This window comes from Miscanthus floridulus, chromosome 15 (assembly GCF_019320115.1).
Source record: "Miscanthus floridulus cultivar M001 chromosome 15, ASM1932011v1, whole genome shotgun sequence".
Lineage (NCBI taxonomy): Eukaryota > Viridiplantae > Streptophyta > Magnoliopsida > Poales > Poaceae > Miscanthus > Miscanthus floridulus.
Window position 1 is genome coordinate 6416017 of NC_089594.1, and position 17743 is coordinate 6433759.

Below are 17743 nucleotides of genomic sequence, written 5' to 3' on the forward strand. Positions count from 1 at the left end.
GCTTATATGATTCAGTGATGAAAGATGCTGGTGTCCAGATGGATATATCGACATCTGTAGTATCGGCATCGGGGGAGAGTCGCACTACCCTGCTCCAATCTGTTCCGCAGGTGATTGTTTCTCTGGGTTTGATCACATCGGCAAAACAAAGTTTGATTGGCAGTTGCCCAAAAGCCAATTGACGGGATACTGCCAATGGATTGTAAAATTCATACGTGATATTGGTGTTTTTCCCGCTACCGAATGTGTTTACTGGGATTGCCCTAGGAGTAATGATGGCCATCATGAGTTCATTATCTTGATTCAGAGTGTCATCGACAAAGTTGAAAAGAAGGGGGAATCTGTTTTCTTCATCAATATAAGGTACCCAGGCCCTATGATCACGAGAAAGACCATTGTAGAAGCTTTGGAAGAATCTGCCGATCTGGTCTTCATTGGCCTCTGTTCTAGGGAGGACAATTATGGCTTCACCAAAATTGAGGGGTGAGCGTGTTGCCGATTCCTCATCCCCAAGCACGTGGTCTTCAGCAATTTCTCGTGGGAATTGTTGGGCAAAGAAGTCCCATTGCAAACGTTTGTGCATATGGGCATTCAGCCACATGTTGATAAACCACCACGGGCCTCCTAAGTTGCCGATGGGTTTGCCAAGCAAAAGTTTCTGAGACACTTGATGAAGAAGATGATAAGTGGAGCTCAGAAGGTATCGGCCAAGAGGGAACCTTACACCATTGGCCAAGAGTTCAGCCGCGGGGAGGAAGGCGTTGGTTGGTCCTACTGATCGACCACAGAAGATAAATTTTTCTAACTACATATTCAAGAATGTGGCATGTTCCCTCTGGTTAACTGTCCCGGTCCTCTGGCATTCTTGAATATATCCCGTCCAACCGCTGATGTTGCGGGTATTCACCCTATATTCAGATTTTCTGCCATAGATGGAGCCTTCATCGGCAGTTGAAATGTCCAAGCCAGTGAGCATGTAGACATCGGCAAGTGTGGGAGTAGCTGGGCCATGTCCAAACATAAAAGTGTTTGTTGTGTCTGACCAGAAGTAAGCAGCTGCAATCATCATTGACTCGTTCTTTTGCATATCGGCAATGGATAGCCTAATGCATTGGTCTAGCTTCCGTTCTGCCCAGTGTACTTGCATCGACCTGTTGACCCTCAAGTACCAATCTTTCCACCCTTTGGTGGTTTTGGGCCAAGATCGGAATGTATCTTTCCATAAATTCAGAGAGAAATTTTGGGCTCTAAAAGGGATTCTGTTAATCTCTGCATTAATCAGATCAGTTAGATCTGGGTTGCCCATTGGTCCTAGGCATTGGAAATGCGGCTGATCGGTTGGAATAACTAATTTGTTGCGAAGTTCCTAAGTTTAGAGGATCCGAAAAACAAAGAAAAAGAGAAAAATTACCAACTGTATGAACTCGCAAAGACCAGAGGAATCGATGTAAAAAGTAATGGAAGTGGAATGAACCGCAAGGACGTCGAAGTTGATTGCCATTATCTTGAGGTAGATGGGGGCACGAGCTGGAGACTCGAGGTTGACGCTGGAGAAAAGTTCTTGTTGGTTGAGGTCGCGCAGTTGTTCGTCGGAGTCGCCGCCGGAAAGAGAGAATGCCAAAGATTGGAGTCTGAGGGTAGAAGACGAGCGTTCCAGAGAAATCTATTTATAAGCCGCTTGGAGTAGGGGTATTCTGGACTTATCTCTATGCCGCGCGCATGTGGGTCGAGGTGGTTCAGATGGATATGGTAACTGTTCGCACGATAATCAAGGTATTGTACCGATGATTTGATGGCAAGTAATCATGACTTGGAAGAGATCTCGGTACAGGATATTTTAATTCTGAAAATGGCGGCATTATTATGTTAGGATCTTGCCGATGGATTATTGTTTCGGTATCCTAACCATAATCAGGGCAAGAGTGGTTGGAAATTGTGTGATATTTACTAAGGTGCGTGAATCAGGACTAGATTTGATTAGATTTGATAACAGATCAAGTTTTGGCTTGGAGGATGAGTTACAGTAATTGGGCGAAGGCAAACATTATCTGGAGTAAATTTTGGAGCATTAATGGTTTTATACTCCGAAATTGGGGGGCATGTGTTGACACCGTTTTTTGCACGTGTCAAAATGATCAGAGTGGGCTAATCGGCAGGAGGAAAGTTACTGTATACGCTGACAGCCGATGAAAATCAGCTTGTAAAGATGGTTGCCGATGAATGGTGATGATCGATGGAAAGGTTGATTTAGACTCGGGTGTTGCCGATAAGGTTGGAGATGTTATTGTCGATGCCGATGAAGGAAGGCTTGAAAACTACTGCCGATGAAACAGGAAGTATGCCGATGGAAAGGAGGTCGGTGAGAATTCCATCGTAATTGAGGCGGACAGGGAAATAGATAGGAGTTGATTTCCTTTTCTATATTTGTTAGAGTATGATTCATGTAAGAGTCACGTGTTTCCTTATATATGGACTTGGTGTCCTAGTCGTATTTGGTTATGTCTCTTTAGATCAGGGTATAAATATAGATTGAGGGGCAATGTAATAGAAATCAATCAATATCAAAACCAATTTTTACTCCTATTTGCATCTACTTACTTTTCGGCGACTTCGTCAATTCGCATATTTTTCTTTTTACGAGTTCTCATTGATTCGGCGAGTTGCATTGCTTCAGTGCGACCTTCGGCAATTCTCGAGTTCCGCGTGAGTACCTCTTGGCCGTGACTTCCGGGCGTACCGCTGTTGTCAGGACCAAAGTGCTCGTATCTTCATCCTTGTCGATTAACAGGTCAAATTGACTGGCACGCTTTGGATATCGATTCGGGTATTAGCCCTTTGTGTTTGCAGATCCACTTTTGCATCAACAAGAAGTTTTGGACAAAGCATTGCCTCAATTCATGAGTTGGCATGGCCAAGGTTACAAGCCAGTCAATGTATGGTCAAACCAAGTCAACTCATCATCTTTATCGACAATGTATCTCTCGAGTAGTTTGACAAAGGACCCTTATCTCTCTTAAGTAAAGGGAAGCACTATTTGGACTAATGATTGACCCGATGCCATAACCCCCAATCCCTAAGTCAATTGGGCTAGACAGTGATTCACTGGATCGTCCGCCGAGACTAATGTATAGTCTGTCAGAACTGTAGAGACATCAGATTGAGTAGGAATGAGTTGTCCTTCACTTATGAGGCATGGCCCACATGTCAGCTCGAAGTCGAATATTTTCCATCAGTTGAACCCCAGCTCTCCCCATTTCCCATTTCATTTCTTTCACTCCCTCTCTCTCTAGAATGAAGAACAAGAAGAAGAAAAGATGAACTAGAGTGAGAAAGTGGAAAAGGATGAAGAAGAGAAGATGGATCAAGCTTACCAAGAGCAACAAGATCAGCTATGGATCAAGATCAAGGACCTCATCCATCTCCTATCTCATGGTTAGCTCAAGAACCCTCTCTTCTCATATCTTAAGCTCAATCTTCAAACCCTAACCTAAGCCCTCCTCTTTGCATGGATGAATCATGAGTGTTGGATGATACTTCATCATCTCAAAGGTAAGATTGAAGTGTTGCTACAACCCAATCTTCTCAAGTTCTTCTTCAAGAATCTATCATTTGGTTTATGGATATTTTTGGCAAGAAACTTTGTATTTTATCCCAAAGGTTTGGAAGAATGAATCCTTAATTGTTATTCTCTGATCTTGGTGGCAAGGAACTCACCAAAAATCCCAAGCTAAGTTGCCATGCTCAATCTTAATCTCTCTACCTCTATTTTCTAGGTTTACAAGGTTATTTAGTGAATCATTAGTTGCACTTGTTAACCAAAGCCAAAGCCCTAGGTATCTTAAGCCTAGCAAGCTACCTAAACCTTTCTAGGAATATCTTGTACATGCATAGAACCTATATCCCCACATCTAGAGTTGTATCACCTAAGCTTATCCAAGAAAGCAAGAACATTGGTTCCATCGCCCAACTGACAGATCATGCGTCAAAACCAACAGGTAGTCCGTCAACCCAAAAACCCAACAGCCAGCGACCTAACCTGCTTCGCTATAATTCCACGGATCATCCGTCAGAACCAACAGAGTGTCCGTTGAATTATAAACCAAACCCCCAGAGTAACCAGAAGAACCCAGTCCCTACCAGAGTGTTCGTGAGTCCTCACGGAGTGTCCGTTGATTTATAGAGACGAATTAAGAATCAACCCGAACATCCCTGGTATCCACGGATTGTCCGTCAATTGGTACAGACTATCCGTAAATCCTAATCATAGTTGGTGCAAAGTCTGTAAACCCTAGAGTTGTTGCAGCTGAGTGTTCGCCAGGTATACTGGAGTGTCCGCTGAATAACAGAGAGAGCCTAGGAAGTCTAGAACCCTATCTTCTACTTGTGAGAACCCTAGAGACCTATGTACAAAATAGTACAATAGTAGAGTCATCTTAGTATCTCCTTCTGAGCTCTCAATTCGATCTCAATCTTTATCAATATCTCTCGATTCATCGACTGGTTATCTTCAATCTTAGTCTTGTGTCTTTTAGGTTCCATCGATGCGTGAGGATCGAGTATAGGCCATCCTCGTCAGTTTTGATTGACGACAGCATAATCAGGCAGGCACCCCACTACTATAAGCCTTATTTTGGATACGAACTATTTGTCTCATTAAGAGTCATGCATTGCATCAAAACCTTGTTTTGTGACTCAACTAACTCTTAGACTCACACACTACACAACTAGAAGCCTTTTTATATCAACCACTGGGTTGGGAATGCGCTAATGCTATGCTTAGTTGTTAGCTGCGGTAGAAGACGAGTTTGAGAAGGGAACTCACTCTCGAGCGTGTAGGATGTTACACGGGGGTAATTAACTACTAAAACTTGGAAGGATGACAACTTACCTAGCTCTCTAATCTGGACTAAGAGCACACTCCAATCTGATAGCTTGCCTTGGTGGTCAGTTTGATCTTTTCACTCAAGCGAGGGGTAGGTCACTGTAAGTGTGGGATCTCAAGTGATGTAGTTCGCGGAGGATTAAGGACCGTTCATTGGGACAGTGAGTCCGAGTAACCACCCGTGCATACCACATATCACATATGGGGGTGGTAAGCCGAGTAGCTGATTGCGACCGGTTTGTCCATTGAGCTGGCATGAAGGTGGCACCAGGTAGATCATGGTAGCATTACCCGTGAACCAATCAACCCCTCCGTGGACATTCTTGGCTAGATTAGGGAAAGGTTGGAGATGTGAGGCAACCCTTACCTCTAGTGCATGAGGTATGGTGGTTAGTCCCGTTCTCCGTGTGGGTACAGTTGTACCCTCTGCACAGAGTCTATTGAAAGCCTGAAGTCCCTCAGGACGGAACTGGTTGTTCCTACTTCTAGACCCATTGTAGTGTGGGAGACCTCACTTTTGGGTTGAGGTGAATTCCATTGTTGATCACCTGACCTATGGTACTCACCACTTGTTTTACATCTATCTTGGTTGAACTACTTTGACTATGCATCATGAGCATCTTACTCTTTAACATATGCCACTGCTTTTCTGCAAAACTCACAAACGCCTGATATTATCCCTTGCATCCACCAAATATCTATATGTTGGAAGCCCTGCGAGTACGAAATGTACTCACCGTGCTGCCGTTAAGTTGTTTTGTAGGTAAATCCACTGTGTGTGTAGTCGAGCCAAGCTCATCAACGCGGGGTGGGTGGTAGAGGGGCCGCAAAGGACGCATGGAGGAGGAAGAGGGTGCGTGGTAGAGGGGCACGCGTCACGCGGGGACACGCATGTGAGGGAATAGGTGGCGGCACTGGGAGCCTATGCGCGGGACTGGCGAAGGGGTGTCACAAAACAGAGGCTAGTGTGTCACGTGGAAGTGGAGATCGCGTGTGGCAGGGTGAAGGGGCGTCGCGAGGTGGGTGCAGAGGATCGGGAGGTGGACGCGCGGACGGGAATCGGCGGCGCTGGGAGAGCTAGGGCAGAAGAGGGAACTGGAAGGAAACCCAGGCGATTGATACCATGTAGAGAATTAGGAAATACCTCACACCCATTAAGGGAGGGGTGACTTTCATATATATAGCTAGGGTACCACTTGGAAACCAAGTAAGGTATCTCTAGACTATACATATCTCTAATAGAAACAGCATTGAATCTTTTGGTTCTTGCTAACTACAATGCCCATCCCCTAAGAATTACAGCAAGTAACTTCTATTGACCTTCTGTTCAATGTTAGATCACGGAATTACTGGTGAACATCACTAAGCATGTCCTGAAGCCCAAGCATGAAGTGTTGACTGCAGAGGAGAAGGTCAAGCTTCTGAAGGAGTACAATGTGGTGGACTCACATGTATGTTGCTCTTATAATTTGTTGAAGTTACTTTTAAATTTCCTACTGGTTTGTTATACTGCCACTTGGAGTCATGGTGCTATGCAATAATGCAGCCTGGTGCTGGCTGTCGGCTGTTGCTTTTCATGACGCATGATGAGTTGCTGTATATAACACCATAATTTCAGCACTTGATTTTTTGTGCAACATGATCATGGCCATAAGGGAGACTGCAATATCTTATTATGCTTTCTGCATGTGATGATTGAGATTGTCAATAAATTATGAAGTTTACCAGGCTGTAGCCCTCGACAAATGGAAATATTGATAATAATTTGGTGAACTGCATCATTTATATAGAAAGAAAACTGCTAATGAAAAATTTGTCACTTTCTATTTATGTGGGGTTCCTATTATATAATAATGCAGGCTCCTTACATAACGATGTTGATATGCAAACCAGAAATTAAAACATAAGTCGAACCATATGTTTATTAGTTGTTTCATTTCATTTAATTTGGGTAGTGGATCCTTAACATCCCTGCATTGCAAATTCCTGCTTGTTATTGGCTTGGTTGTTTCCCTTGGAAATTTCTTTTGGTAAAGCTAGCTCAAATTGTTTCAAAGTAATTTCATTCCAGTTTTTCTGAAATTGGTGCTTGTATCTTTCAGCTGCCTCGCATGCTGGAGAGTGATGCAGTTGCTCACTACCACGGATTTGGCAAAGGAACTGTTGTTAAAGTTACATATGATAGCGAGCTTACAGGGAACCATGTGACATACCGGTGTATTTTCTGAGGGTTTCTGTGAATGAAGTTTCTCATAAGCAGTTAGTAACAATCACCTCCCAGCAGATGATGATGCCCTTGTAAGCCAGTGTAAGCACCCTACTGTAGGGATGACGTTTGCTGTTAGCTGTTGCTGTTGGTAAAAATCGTATCCCAGCTAAGTTACTGCCCTACTGACTACTATAGTGAGTACTTGTATCCAGACTGAAGCTTAGAAACAGTAAAAAATCGTTAGTTATCTGACAATCAGTTTCAGATATTATTTCTTGGCTTCGGCACACGCTGTCCCAATGGCCTGTTACTGTGACTCTGTTAGGTTGTTATCTCAGCTGTTTTTCTGATAAATGAAACAGGCAAATGTGTTGCAGAATCACATGATTCGACTCAAGCAGTATCCGTTTACACATTCCATTATATTTTTGCCAAGCTAGTGCTAACATCTATGTTACAAATCAGTAGACCAAAAACTGAGTATAAGGCAAATGACCAAGGGAAAGAGGAAAAAAAAGGTTAGCTGTACTAGTCAGTTTGCAGCTAACTATGCCTTGATCTATTTGCCTGGGGCAAGATTTCTTCGTTGTCTGCTGCCTTTCTCTTACGGTTGCTGCTGGTGTTTGTGGGGTTACTGCATTCGTCACTGTTGCTGTCACTTTGCTGATGCTGTTCCTGGTGATAGTGATCTCTGCATCTGCTTTTCAGTATGTGGGGCTTGAGCTTGTTCATGTCGGATAGCCGTACTGGTTTCAGGAAGAACTCATCAGCTCCTTCCTCCAGGCACCTGATTCAGAATTTCAAAAACCAGAACTGTCAGTTTTTTCCCCTTTGATCATATATAAAGCATGATATGCTTTTAGAAAACAACTCTTGCAACTTGTGTTTTTTTCTTAAATCTTTAAATTTTGTTTTTATGGATATGTCATATCTTTTGATTCTTTTTTTTCCCGAAAGGGCAGAAATATCTTTTGATTCTTTCTTTGACTTTAGTGCCCTCCCATTGGTGGAGTATCGCGCAGCGAGTGGTTAGTGGTGCTAGTGACCTGTCTGCATCAACAGACCTGTTTCATGGATACGGCAATATGAAAGATCTACAAGATCGAATTGACTATCATTTCATATCTTTCCTTTTGTTGTTTATTTTACACCGACCAGGCCGAGATATAATACAAGGACGGTGTGAGCTGTCATGTATGTGGTGGTTCGTTCCTCTATTATAGCACAACACATGTGGCAACATATTATTAAGGATTCGTTGAGATTTCCATATCCAATTTGGTCCTAAACTTATTCATTTATTTATTTATATATGTCTCCATACATGGAAGAAAAAAAAAGGAACTTTATAACTCTCTAAAAGGTTTTCTGAACATGAAGTGATTTTCTGAGCAAGAACAGGCCGTCAGCCAATTCTTGCTTTAACTCTACTCAACTCCTCACTAATGTTTTTTTTTTTTTTGCATTTTTTTAACTTTGATTTTTCTTAAACACTGTTGTTTAGATCCACAAGACACAGAGAGAGGTAGCTCACTGCTCACCTATTGATCCTTGAAGGAATGTTCTCAGAGGACATGATGACCACTGGGACATCTCTGAGAGACGACGATTCCTGATTGAGCAAACCAAACATGCATCTTATTTAGGCCTTGTTATCTTCAGTGGATCATACCAATAAAGCACCATAGATAGATAGGATATAAATTAGTTACCTTGATCTTCTTGAGCAGATCATATCCTGTCATGCCAGGCATGCAGTAGTCTGTGATGATCAGGTTCACCGCCACATCCTGATTGTCATCCACATACATACAGAGCATGAGCAAAACCAAATACTGTACCGTACATCAGAAATCTTTTCTTCAGACTAGCTAGCCACGAAAACACATAGGAAGAGGAAGCCATCTTCTTCTTACCAGCTGGTCTGTGTGGACAGGAACAGGGCTGTGGTCGTCATGGAGCCCCAGGAACTGCAGCGCCTTGCTCCCTGAGTCGACAGTGGTCACTGCATGTATTCAGAAACAAATTAGAGCCAAAGGAACCATCTTTCATGAGTTTCAGAGTAGAGCCTGATGCTGCAAAGGAGATGAGAATCCGGTGACTGAATTACCTTGGAAGGAAGAGGTCTTGAGGAGCCTCTCGATGAGCTTCCTGTCCGGGAGGCTGTCGTCCACCGCCAGGACATGGAACGGAGTCTCTGTGGTCACCGCCGCTGCCATGGCCGATCGAAACAAGAGAGAAGAGCTGCAGGAAGCAAGAGTTGTAGAAGAAGAAAGGCTAGAGGTCTGTGTGCTTGGTCTTGGCATCAGAGGGCAGAGGCTTTTGCTGTGCTTTCTGAATGATGAAGGATGTGGGTGTGGTTGAGTACATACTTATATACACACACAAGCACATGAAAGGATTCGAGGAGATGTGATGTGATGGAATCATGGAAAGTAAAGCGAAGGAGGAGCGGAAAAGAAGGTGTGATGACTAAGAAAGTCGTCTCAGCGCATGGAAAGCAAGATCCTGGAGCAGATTTGCTCCAAATTTGCCACGAATTGACTTCATCCATCCACGACAGAGTATCATGAGACAGACAACATGCACAGAAAGGATCCACCACCACCATTTTCTTTTGTTCCCTTCCCTCTGCCTTTTCATACTGCTGCTAGTGCTGCTACCCTACCATATCATATGGGCATATTGCTGTGTTAGGGCCACCCCTCTTAGTCACTTTTAGTCACTAAAATGCCAAACACCCCCACTAAAATTTAGGGGCCACTAAAGTTTAGTGACTTTTAGTCACCACGGATAGCCAAAAGCGCTTAAAATATACATGGGACAGCTGCTTTAGTGGTCTTTAGTCACTATTGAAAGAGTTTAGGATGGAGCCAACAAGCTTTGATGTATTGATCTCTGTATGTTTTATACAAGTACAGAGCAGAACTGCCGGCGCGAGTCGTCTGCGGGCCGAGCGCACGGACGCGGAGCCGCGGCGTGGGCGACGTCGTGGCTGACTAGTGCGTAACCGTGGCAACAGCAGAGCGGGAAAAACCTGAGCTAGCCTATCCGAAGTAATACAAATTACACACTTTATCACCCACCGCAGTCTGATGAGTCATAGGCGTGACACAAAGACTATCCCTGAAAGCCTCGAAGGTCTTCGTCGTGAGTCCTTTCGTCATGATGTCGGCATACTGCTCGCCCGTTGGCACATGTAGAACGCGTAGCTCACCGGCCTCCACCCGTTCGCGCACGAAATAGATGTCGAGTTCGATGTGCTTCGTTCTCTTGTGATGCACTGGATTCGCAGACATGTAGACAACCGATACATTGTCACAGAACGTGACTGTAGCCTTCAGAATGGGGCAGTGAAGTTCGCCAAGAAGTTGTCGTAGCCAAATGCACTCGGCGGCGGCATTGGCCACCGCGCGGTATTCCGTCTCCGTGCTGGATCACAACACGGTGGGCTGTCGCTTGGACGACGACACCAAGGAGTCACCAAGGAACACGCAGAAGCCAGACGTTGAGCGTCGAGTGTCGGTGCACCCAGCCCAATCCGCGTCGGAGTACGCCGTGACGTCGAGGCTCAGGGAGGCGCGGAGCAGGAGGCCGTGCGACGTCGTGCCGCGGACATAGCGCAAGATCCGCTTCAGCTGTGCCCAATGTTGTTGGCGCGGATCATGCATGTAGAGGCATGCTTGTTGCACGGCGAAGGCGAGGTCCGGCCGTGTCACTGTCAGGTACTGCAGGGAGCCGGCGATGCTGCGGTACAACGTCACGTCTGGCACAGAGGGTCCATCGGAGGAAAGCTTGCCTTTCACGTCGATCAGCGTCATGGTGGCCTTGCAGTTGGACATGCCCGCGCGCTGAAGAATATCCTCGACATACCGGCTCTGGAAAGAGGTAGAAGCCGGCCGCCATGCACTGGGCGTCAATGCCGAGGAAGAAGCACAGGTCGCCCATGTCTTTCACAGCGAACTCAGAGCGGAGGGCATGGACGATCTGGTGCAGCAGCGAAGAGCTCGATGCAGTGATGACCATGGCATCGACGTAGAGGAGGAGGTAGGCAACGTCGGATCCTCGGCGAAGAACGAAAAGGGAGGAATCGGATCGAGTCGCCTGGAAGCCGAGACGAACGACATATGTCGCGAACCGAGTGAACCATGCCTGTGGCGCCTGGCGAAGACCATACAAGGATTCGTCGAGGCGACAGACGGCCTGAGGACACTCAGCATCCACGAAGCCAATGGGTTGCTGGCACAACACGAATTCATCGAGATGTCCATGGAGAAAAGCATTCGAGACATCGAGTTACCGAGTCGGCCACTGCTTGGAGGCGGCGATGGTGAGCACTGTGCGCACGGTGGCCGGTTTGACGACCGGCGTGAAGGTCTCCTTGAAATCGACCCCGGCGCGCTGTGTAAAGCCGCGTACCACCCATCTCGGCTTGTACCACTCGAGAGAGCCGTCTAGATTCAGTTTGTGCTTGAAAACCCATTTACCCGAGATGATGTGCGCACCAGGTGGCTTGTCAACCAGACGCCATGTCCGGTTTGCTTGCAAGGCGGAGAACTCAGCCTCCATGGCACCGCGCCAATTGGGGTCGCGCAGAGCTTCCCGAGCGGATGAAGGGATTGGTGAGATAGGCGCAGTGGTTGCAGCCATGGCGTATCGAGGATTGGGCTTGAAAACACCGGCATGAGCACGAGTGACCATAGGATGTGTGGGAGGTGGAGGTGGTGTGGGCTGTGGTGCTGGTGTGGTGGAACTCTGGGGCGAACCGGAGCTGGCAGATCCAGGGTCGGGCTGCACATCGGCCATGCCAGGTGAAGGTGGAGGCTGCGTGGGCGCTGAGCTTACCACAGGGGACGAGGCGATGCTGGGCGTAGAGACACGACGGCGTTTCGGCGGGGCGTCCGGCAGATGCACTGGACCGTTGTCCAAGGCGACCGAGGAAGGCGACGTGTGCGACGTCGTGGGCACGGATGGCACTCGGAATGGAAACACAGTTTCGTTGAACACCACATGACGAGAAGTAATGATGCGACGGCTGGCAAGGTCGAAGCACCGATAGCCGCGGTGGTCAGAGGGTTAGCCTAGAAGAACACACGCGCGGGAGCGAGCACTCAGCTTGTGCGGTGCGGTGGCGTTGGGAAAGCATAAACAACCGAAGACCCAAAGGTGGCTGTATGATGGTGGAGCACCCAGAAGACGCTCGAAGGGTGTGATCGGTACTGTGGCGTGGCACGGACGCCGATTGAGTAGATGAGTGGCAGTAGCGAGAGCTTCTGCCCAGAAAGGAAAAGGCAGGCCAGCGTGAAGAAGAAGACTGTGCACGCAGTTGTTAAGTGTGCGTATGATCCGCTCGGCTTTGCCGTTTTGCGCTGAACTGTATGGGCAAGAAAGGCGGAAGCTGATGCCGTGTGCGGCAAAATGCTGACGGACTACAGTGTTGTCAAATTCCTTGCCATTGTCGGTTTGGAAGGAAATGAGTGGCAACTGAAATTGTGTCAGGACATAGGCATGGAATGAAATCAGACATTGAGCAACTTCAGATTTGGCACGTAAAGGAAATGTCCAAACGAAGTGAGTACAAGCATCAATTAAAACCAAATAGTATTTGAAGCCAGAGTTGCTCGGAACAGGTAAGGTCCAAACATCACCGTGTACAAGCCGGAAAGGAACATAACAAACTGAAGAAGAGGGAGATAAAGGAAGACGGACATGCTTGCCGAGCTGACAGGACTGGCAAGTATGAGCTACTACCTTTGTACAGGTAAACTCGAACTGACGAAGAGTACATTGGAGGGAGTCCTGGCCAGGATGCCCGAGACGTTGATGCCACAGATCAGCGGAGGTAGAGCTGGACAGCAGCACCAGTGCAGACGGAGGCCGAAGAGGATAGAGCTCGCCGTCGCTGTTGCATCGGAGCATCTCCGTCCGAGTAGGTAGATCCTTGATAGAAAAACCGAAGGGATCAAATTCGACAGAAATGTTGTTATCGCGAGTGAAAGAACGAACGGATATGAGATTTTTAACAAGATGAGGGAAAATATGAACATTGTTCAGATGAAAGGGAGTGCCAGGAATTGCAGAGTTGGCGGTGTGGGTGACAGGCATGGAAGTCCCATTGCCAACGGTGATGGGTGCAGAATGAAGAAGGGGGCGGGCAGAAGAAAATGTACTCGTGGTGCCTGTGTCCAGGAACCACTCGGATGCTTGAGGTCCAGCGGCTAGCACATTGGCTGTGGCCAGAGCAGCGAGGAGCGCCTGCTGATTCCACACACCAGAGGAAGAAGAGGCAGGGGCAGGTGCTGGTGGTGGCGACAGAGCGGGGAAAACCTCAGCTAGCCTATCCGAAGTAACACAAATTACACACTTTATCAACTATAACCAAACAGGGGTTACTAAACTTTAGAGGAGCCACCAAACTTTAGGGGTGGAACCAAACATGCCCTTAGTTTTTTAGTTCTTGGGGTGGGTTTTTTTTTTTTTGTCCTCTACTGGTAGGAGTAGCTTGCTGTGTGATAGTGCTGACCCTGGCCTGCTGAAAGGATGAAAGATACGGATCGTTGTGGCGATCTGGTAAAGTATGCAGATTTGTACTAATCTTCATCAGTTGCGCTATGCTGACCTCAAAGTTGGCGAGCTGCAGCGATTTTCTGCTAGTAAAGAACTGGGATTTTGCTGCCCTCTGACGGTCTGTCTGACCACTTGCTTGTAATCAATCCAAGGGCAGGGACAGAGCTGGTTTGTTACGGATTATAAGTCAGGCTTATCAGCTATGATATAGTATTTTTCTCTCACAACAAAATAGAATCAGTTGGCTTATAAGTCACAAAAATGATCAAGCGGTCAGTGTCTATACTAGAATATAATATAGGTATCTTGTTCGCGTGAGGCTAGGCTACGTGGATCATGCATGTCTCCGATTCTGGTGTCGTCCGGCTCATGGATGGGATTGGGATGGGATGCGTGTAGCTTTTCTTGATCGCCAGGAAAATCGCCGGATTTGGGGAGGCGATACCAGTGGCCGCCGCACCAACCTCGAAATCTTGGAGATCTGTAACAAGAGACAAGTTCTGTTGTAAAAGCCGCGGTATCGATTGCATGATCTTGTCGGCCTGTTTCGCGTGACTGCCTCATGTGCTATGTATAAGAGAAGTATATATATGTGTATGTTAGATTATAGTTAGACGTGACCTGCAGAGTCACGGCGTTGATCATGTTTCGACTCCCCTAATCTCTCTGGTCATTGTTTCCATAAGCCGGTTGTTAAGATATGGAAGGGTTTGCCCCACTACCCCAGATCTAGACATCACTGTCGGTTCAAAAAAACCCCTTCACTATCGGATTTTGAACCGACAGTGGCATACCGACAGTGATAAGGGATTGACATCACTGTCGGTTCTTAAAAACCGACACTGATCTGCAGGAAACAGTGTCGGTTTCTGGCTCCACCCGACAGTGTCTAGTTGAACAACACTGCCGGTTTGTAGTCCCAACCAACAGTGATGCACTACACCACAACACCAAGATTAGCGATGGACGATCTAACGCTAAAAGCGGCTACAGCGACAGACAATCTGACGCTAAAAAGTTATAGCGTCAGACTTCTGCAGACGCTGTAAGTCCTGTCGCTAAAAATCTTTAGCGTCAGATAGTACTTTTAGCGTCAGACAGTCTACTGCCCAGAATATTTATAGCGACAGATAGTTCATTGCTACTTTTTAGCGACAGATAGTCCATTACTACTTTTTAGCGACAGACTGTGCGATGGTACATATGGTTTTAGCGACAGACAGTCCAACGAGACAATTTTAAATGGTTAAAAAAATAAAAATTAATCCATCAACAATTGTCCACAATAATACAAATGTCACTACACAACTAAGAACAAACATACACTAGTGAATGGCGCACGCCATCGCGCGCCTACACATATATATGTATATTACACATGCTGATGTTTCCAAAGAGCTTATGATATTTATATTACACATGGTCACTGGGTGGAATCATTGTCAGACGCTCAATGTGGAGTCCTCGATGAATTGAATGAATACATAAGACGAATGGATCATTACCAGCATCCTTGTATCTCTCTTCGACGGCAGCAATGAGCATGTTCCTTACCAATCCAAACTCTTGAGCCTCCACACATGGCTGTCCATCAGGTCTAACAAAAATGCAAGTGTAAGAAAAATTAACATACAGATTCATAGATTGGCATTCTGGATCTTAAATGCACAGAATATACTCGAATATAAGAAACCACTTTGTCAGATATATCAGTGAAAGGTCTAAGGAACACATCGATTCATCAATTGAGGGCAATAAGTTGCAGGGCAGATAACAAGGTAGAAACAATAAGTTGCAGGGCAGATAAACAACAGCAAAGCTTCTTAGACCCAAGCAAAGTTGGGGGCAGATCAACAAAAAATATTAAAAAGAAATCTTACAAGTATTGTATAATTCTTACTCACCTTCTAGAATACCTGTCAAGCTCTGTAAATAACAACCCATCGGATAAGCCAGCTGCTACTGCCATTCTTGCTGGCTCGACTGGTCTGATGCCATAACTGTATGCAAGACTTCTATGGACTTGTACAGGAACCTGTTCTTGCCAAGTGAAACAAGAATGACATAAATGTGGAGAATAAAGAAGTTTCACATGTATGCATGACAAATGAACCCACACTACCATCAAATGTTTCTCAAAGATTAAAGCAAAACACAAATAAACAAGAAAATGTGCACACATTTACATGTCACTTTGGAGGACTAAGATAGTAAACATGGACAGCATTTGGAGAAGATTATCCAATAGATTGAATTGGTTCTTTGTTTTCATACAAATAGCTCTATGTAACAGGTGACTGACTGACTGAAAAACAAGGAAAAGCTGTCACAATTCATCAATGTAACTGAGCCAGAACCTCAACCTATGAATAAACAGGATTTCAGCCACTGCTAGCTGAATATAGATACCACAGAAATCTGTCGCAGCTGCACTCACACAAGCAATTTTCTCATAAGCTGATTCAATCACAGAATATGACGATGCATATGAACGTGGACAGTACGTGTCTATTGACAATATAACTACCAGAAATAAAGAGATGATGGATTAATATTGTAGGTGAGACGGCAAAGTAGATGTACGGGTCCTCATCAAATGGTATAAGAAAGCCGTAATTGATTATAAGAATAAACAAACTATATATTCACTTTCCTATTTTCTAAACAAGATGTGCAACATCACAAGTCATATGCGAAGTAACCTCAGCAGAGGTGCCAGCTGTATTTGCAGTTTATTTGGCAAATAAGAAGATATCTGAAACCCCTATTTCAATCTACCAAGTGAACCAGATCCATGATACCATGAAATCAAAAGCATGGGGAATAAGAAGATAGTGCCTCTTCCCATATACAACAGAAGACCTTAATTTGAGTGAGTGAGTCTTAAATTCCTACCCATTTTGTTTTAATAAGAGCTGGATTGCATCGAATGGACTACAGTCTTTCATATTTAATTGTGGCTATGTCACTTACTATTGTTGTGGTTTTCAACAAATAGTTGGAACGAAGAAGCTGCTAAACAGATTGGGGACTGCTACTGGTATTTAATTTTTCATATTTCCAAGACTCTCGAAGAATTTGCGTCAAAGGATGGTGCTTCACCCGTGGCAATTGACTGTTTCAAGGAAACTGTAAGTACAAAGTTCATGACATATGCATACAAAACATCCAGTTTGTTCTTTATTCAGGGTAGGCACTCCAAATCAACAGTAACTGAGTAGCTAACCTATGTAATTTTCCTACTTTGATTTATTTGAAACGTACAGATAACAGTTGTGAACTTCAGTTTACATATTTTAGCACAGTTCATAGTGGTTGGATACATGTGCAAGTAAAGTTACAGTTACAATTTTCATCTCTAAACAAATGCCTTTTTTCTCCATCATATTTAGTATAGCTATTACCTATAAACTACGACCTGAGAGCATATCACATGTATAGGTACGACTTCGGTGAAGCTCAGTCTTGTTTCTAAGTTATATAGGATCATCCTTGTTTAGGATCATCTTTAGGACTATTTACTAATCAACCCATCGTCAATCAATCAATCTAGGGATAACTTCACATACCTCAACCAATCTGGGGATAACTTCCTTTGGAATTCATAGCCACGTTCTTCCTAAACAAGGATGCTGAGAGAGAAGAGATTCAGGATCAGACTCAATCACATCCAATGCCAACCTACGAGTCAAAGTTAACTGCGAATATTAGTGCCAACCCACAGCAGACATAATGAATGGACGCACTGCATAGTTTAATTTAACTGCAAATATTAGTGCTCGATATATTAGTTGAATTGCCTTGCAGCTATGAGATCTGAAAAATCACAAAGCAAAAATGGCACATGTAAGTCAGGTTTTCCAAAATACCTAATTTCATATAGTTGATTTGAAAAGCTATTGTTCTTCAGGACTCAGATTTTTTACTCATGCCAATTTCTCAACCTGTAATAAAATATGCCAGGTTACCCCTGGTCTACAAACCACAACAACGCATCCTCCGTCCCTGTTTTCAATCTAAAGAATTTGAATGTGAAATTGGATCAAATGAAGTACCTGCCACACATCAGTTGGAGGAGATGCCAC

General features: G+C 45.0%; 1 protein-coding gene and 1 long non-coding RNA gene across 3 annotated transcripts; both read right to left on the reverse strand.

Moving 5' to 3' along the window:
• Positions 1–7460: 7460 nt before the first annotated feature.
• Positions 7461–9613, reverse strand: LOC136508369 (two-component response regulator ORR9-like). Its single transcript, XM_066503027.1, has 5 exons — positions 9202–9613; positions 9008–9096; positions 8804–8881; positions 8633–8703; positions 7461–7878 (listed from the first exon to the last, which is right to left on the reverse strand). The coding sequence occupies exons 1-5, from the start codon at positions 9395–9397 to the stop codon at positions 7635–7637; spliced, it is 678 nt and encodes a 225-aa protein (XP_066359124.1). The 5' UTR covers positions 9398–9613; the 3' UTR covers positions 7461–7634.
• Positions 9614–14906: 5293 nt separating this feature from the next.
• On the reverse strand, positions 14907–17730 carry LOC136508395 (uncharacterized). Of its 2 annotated transcripts, XR_010771961.1 has the most exons (4): positions 17714–17730; positions 17228–17602; positions 15563–15693; positions 14907–15255 (listed from the first exon to the last, which is right to left on the reverse strand). It is a non-coding gene; the product is annotated as an uncharacterized lncRNA (long non-coding RNA). The 2 variants fall into 2 exon arrangements; XR_010771960.1 differs by lacking the exon at positions 17714–17730 and having other exon boundaries at positions 17228–17707.
• Between the last annotated feature and the right edge of the window lie 13 nt (positions 17731–17743).

Bases quoted from the DNA above. Each gene is read 5' to 3' on its own strand.
- LOC136508369 (XM_066503027.1), bottom strand. From the start codon at position 9,397: ATGCCAAGACCAAGCACACAGACCTCTAGCCTTTCTTCTTCTACAACT. The intron at 8,704-8,803 runs GTAACTAATTTA...TTGCTCAATCAG, and splicing joins ATCTGCTCAAGAAGATCAAG to GAATCGTCGTCTCTCAGAGA. The intron at 7,879-8,632 runs GTGAGCAGTGAG...ATTCTGAATCAG, and splicing joins ATTCCTTCAAGGATCAATAG to GTGCCTGGAGGAAGGAGCTG.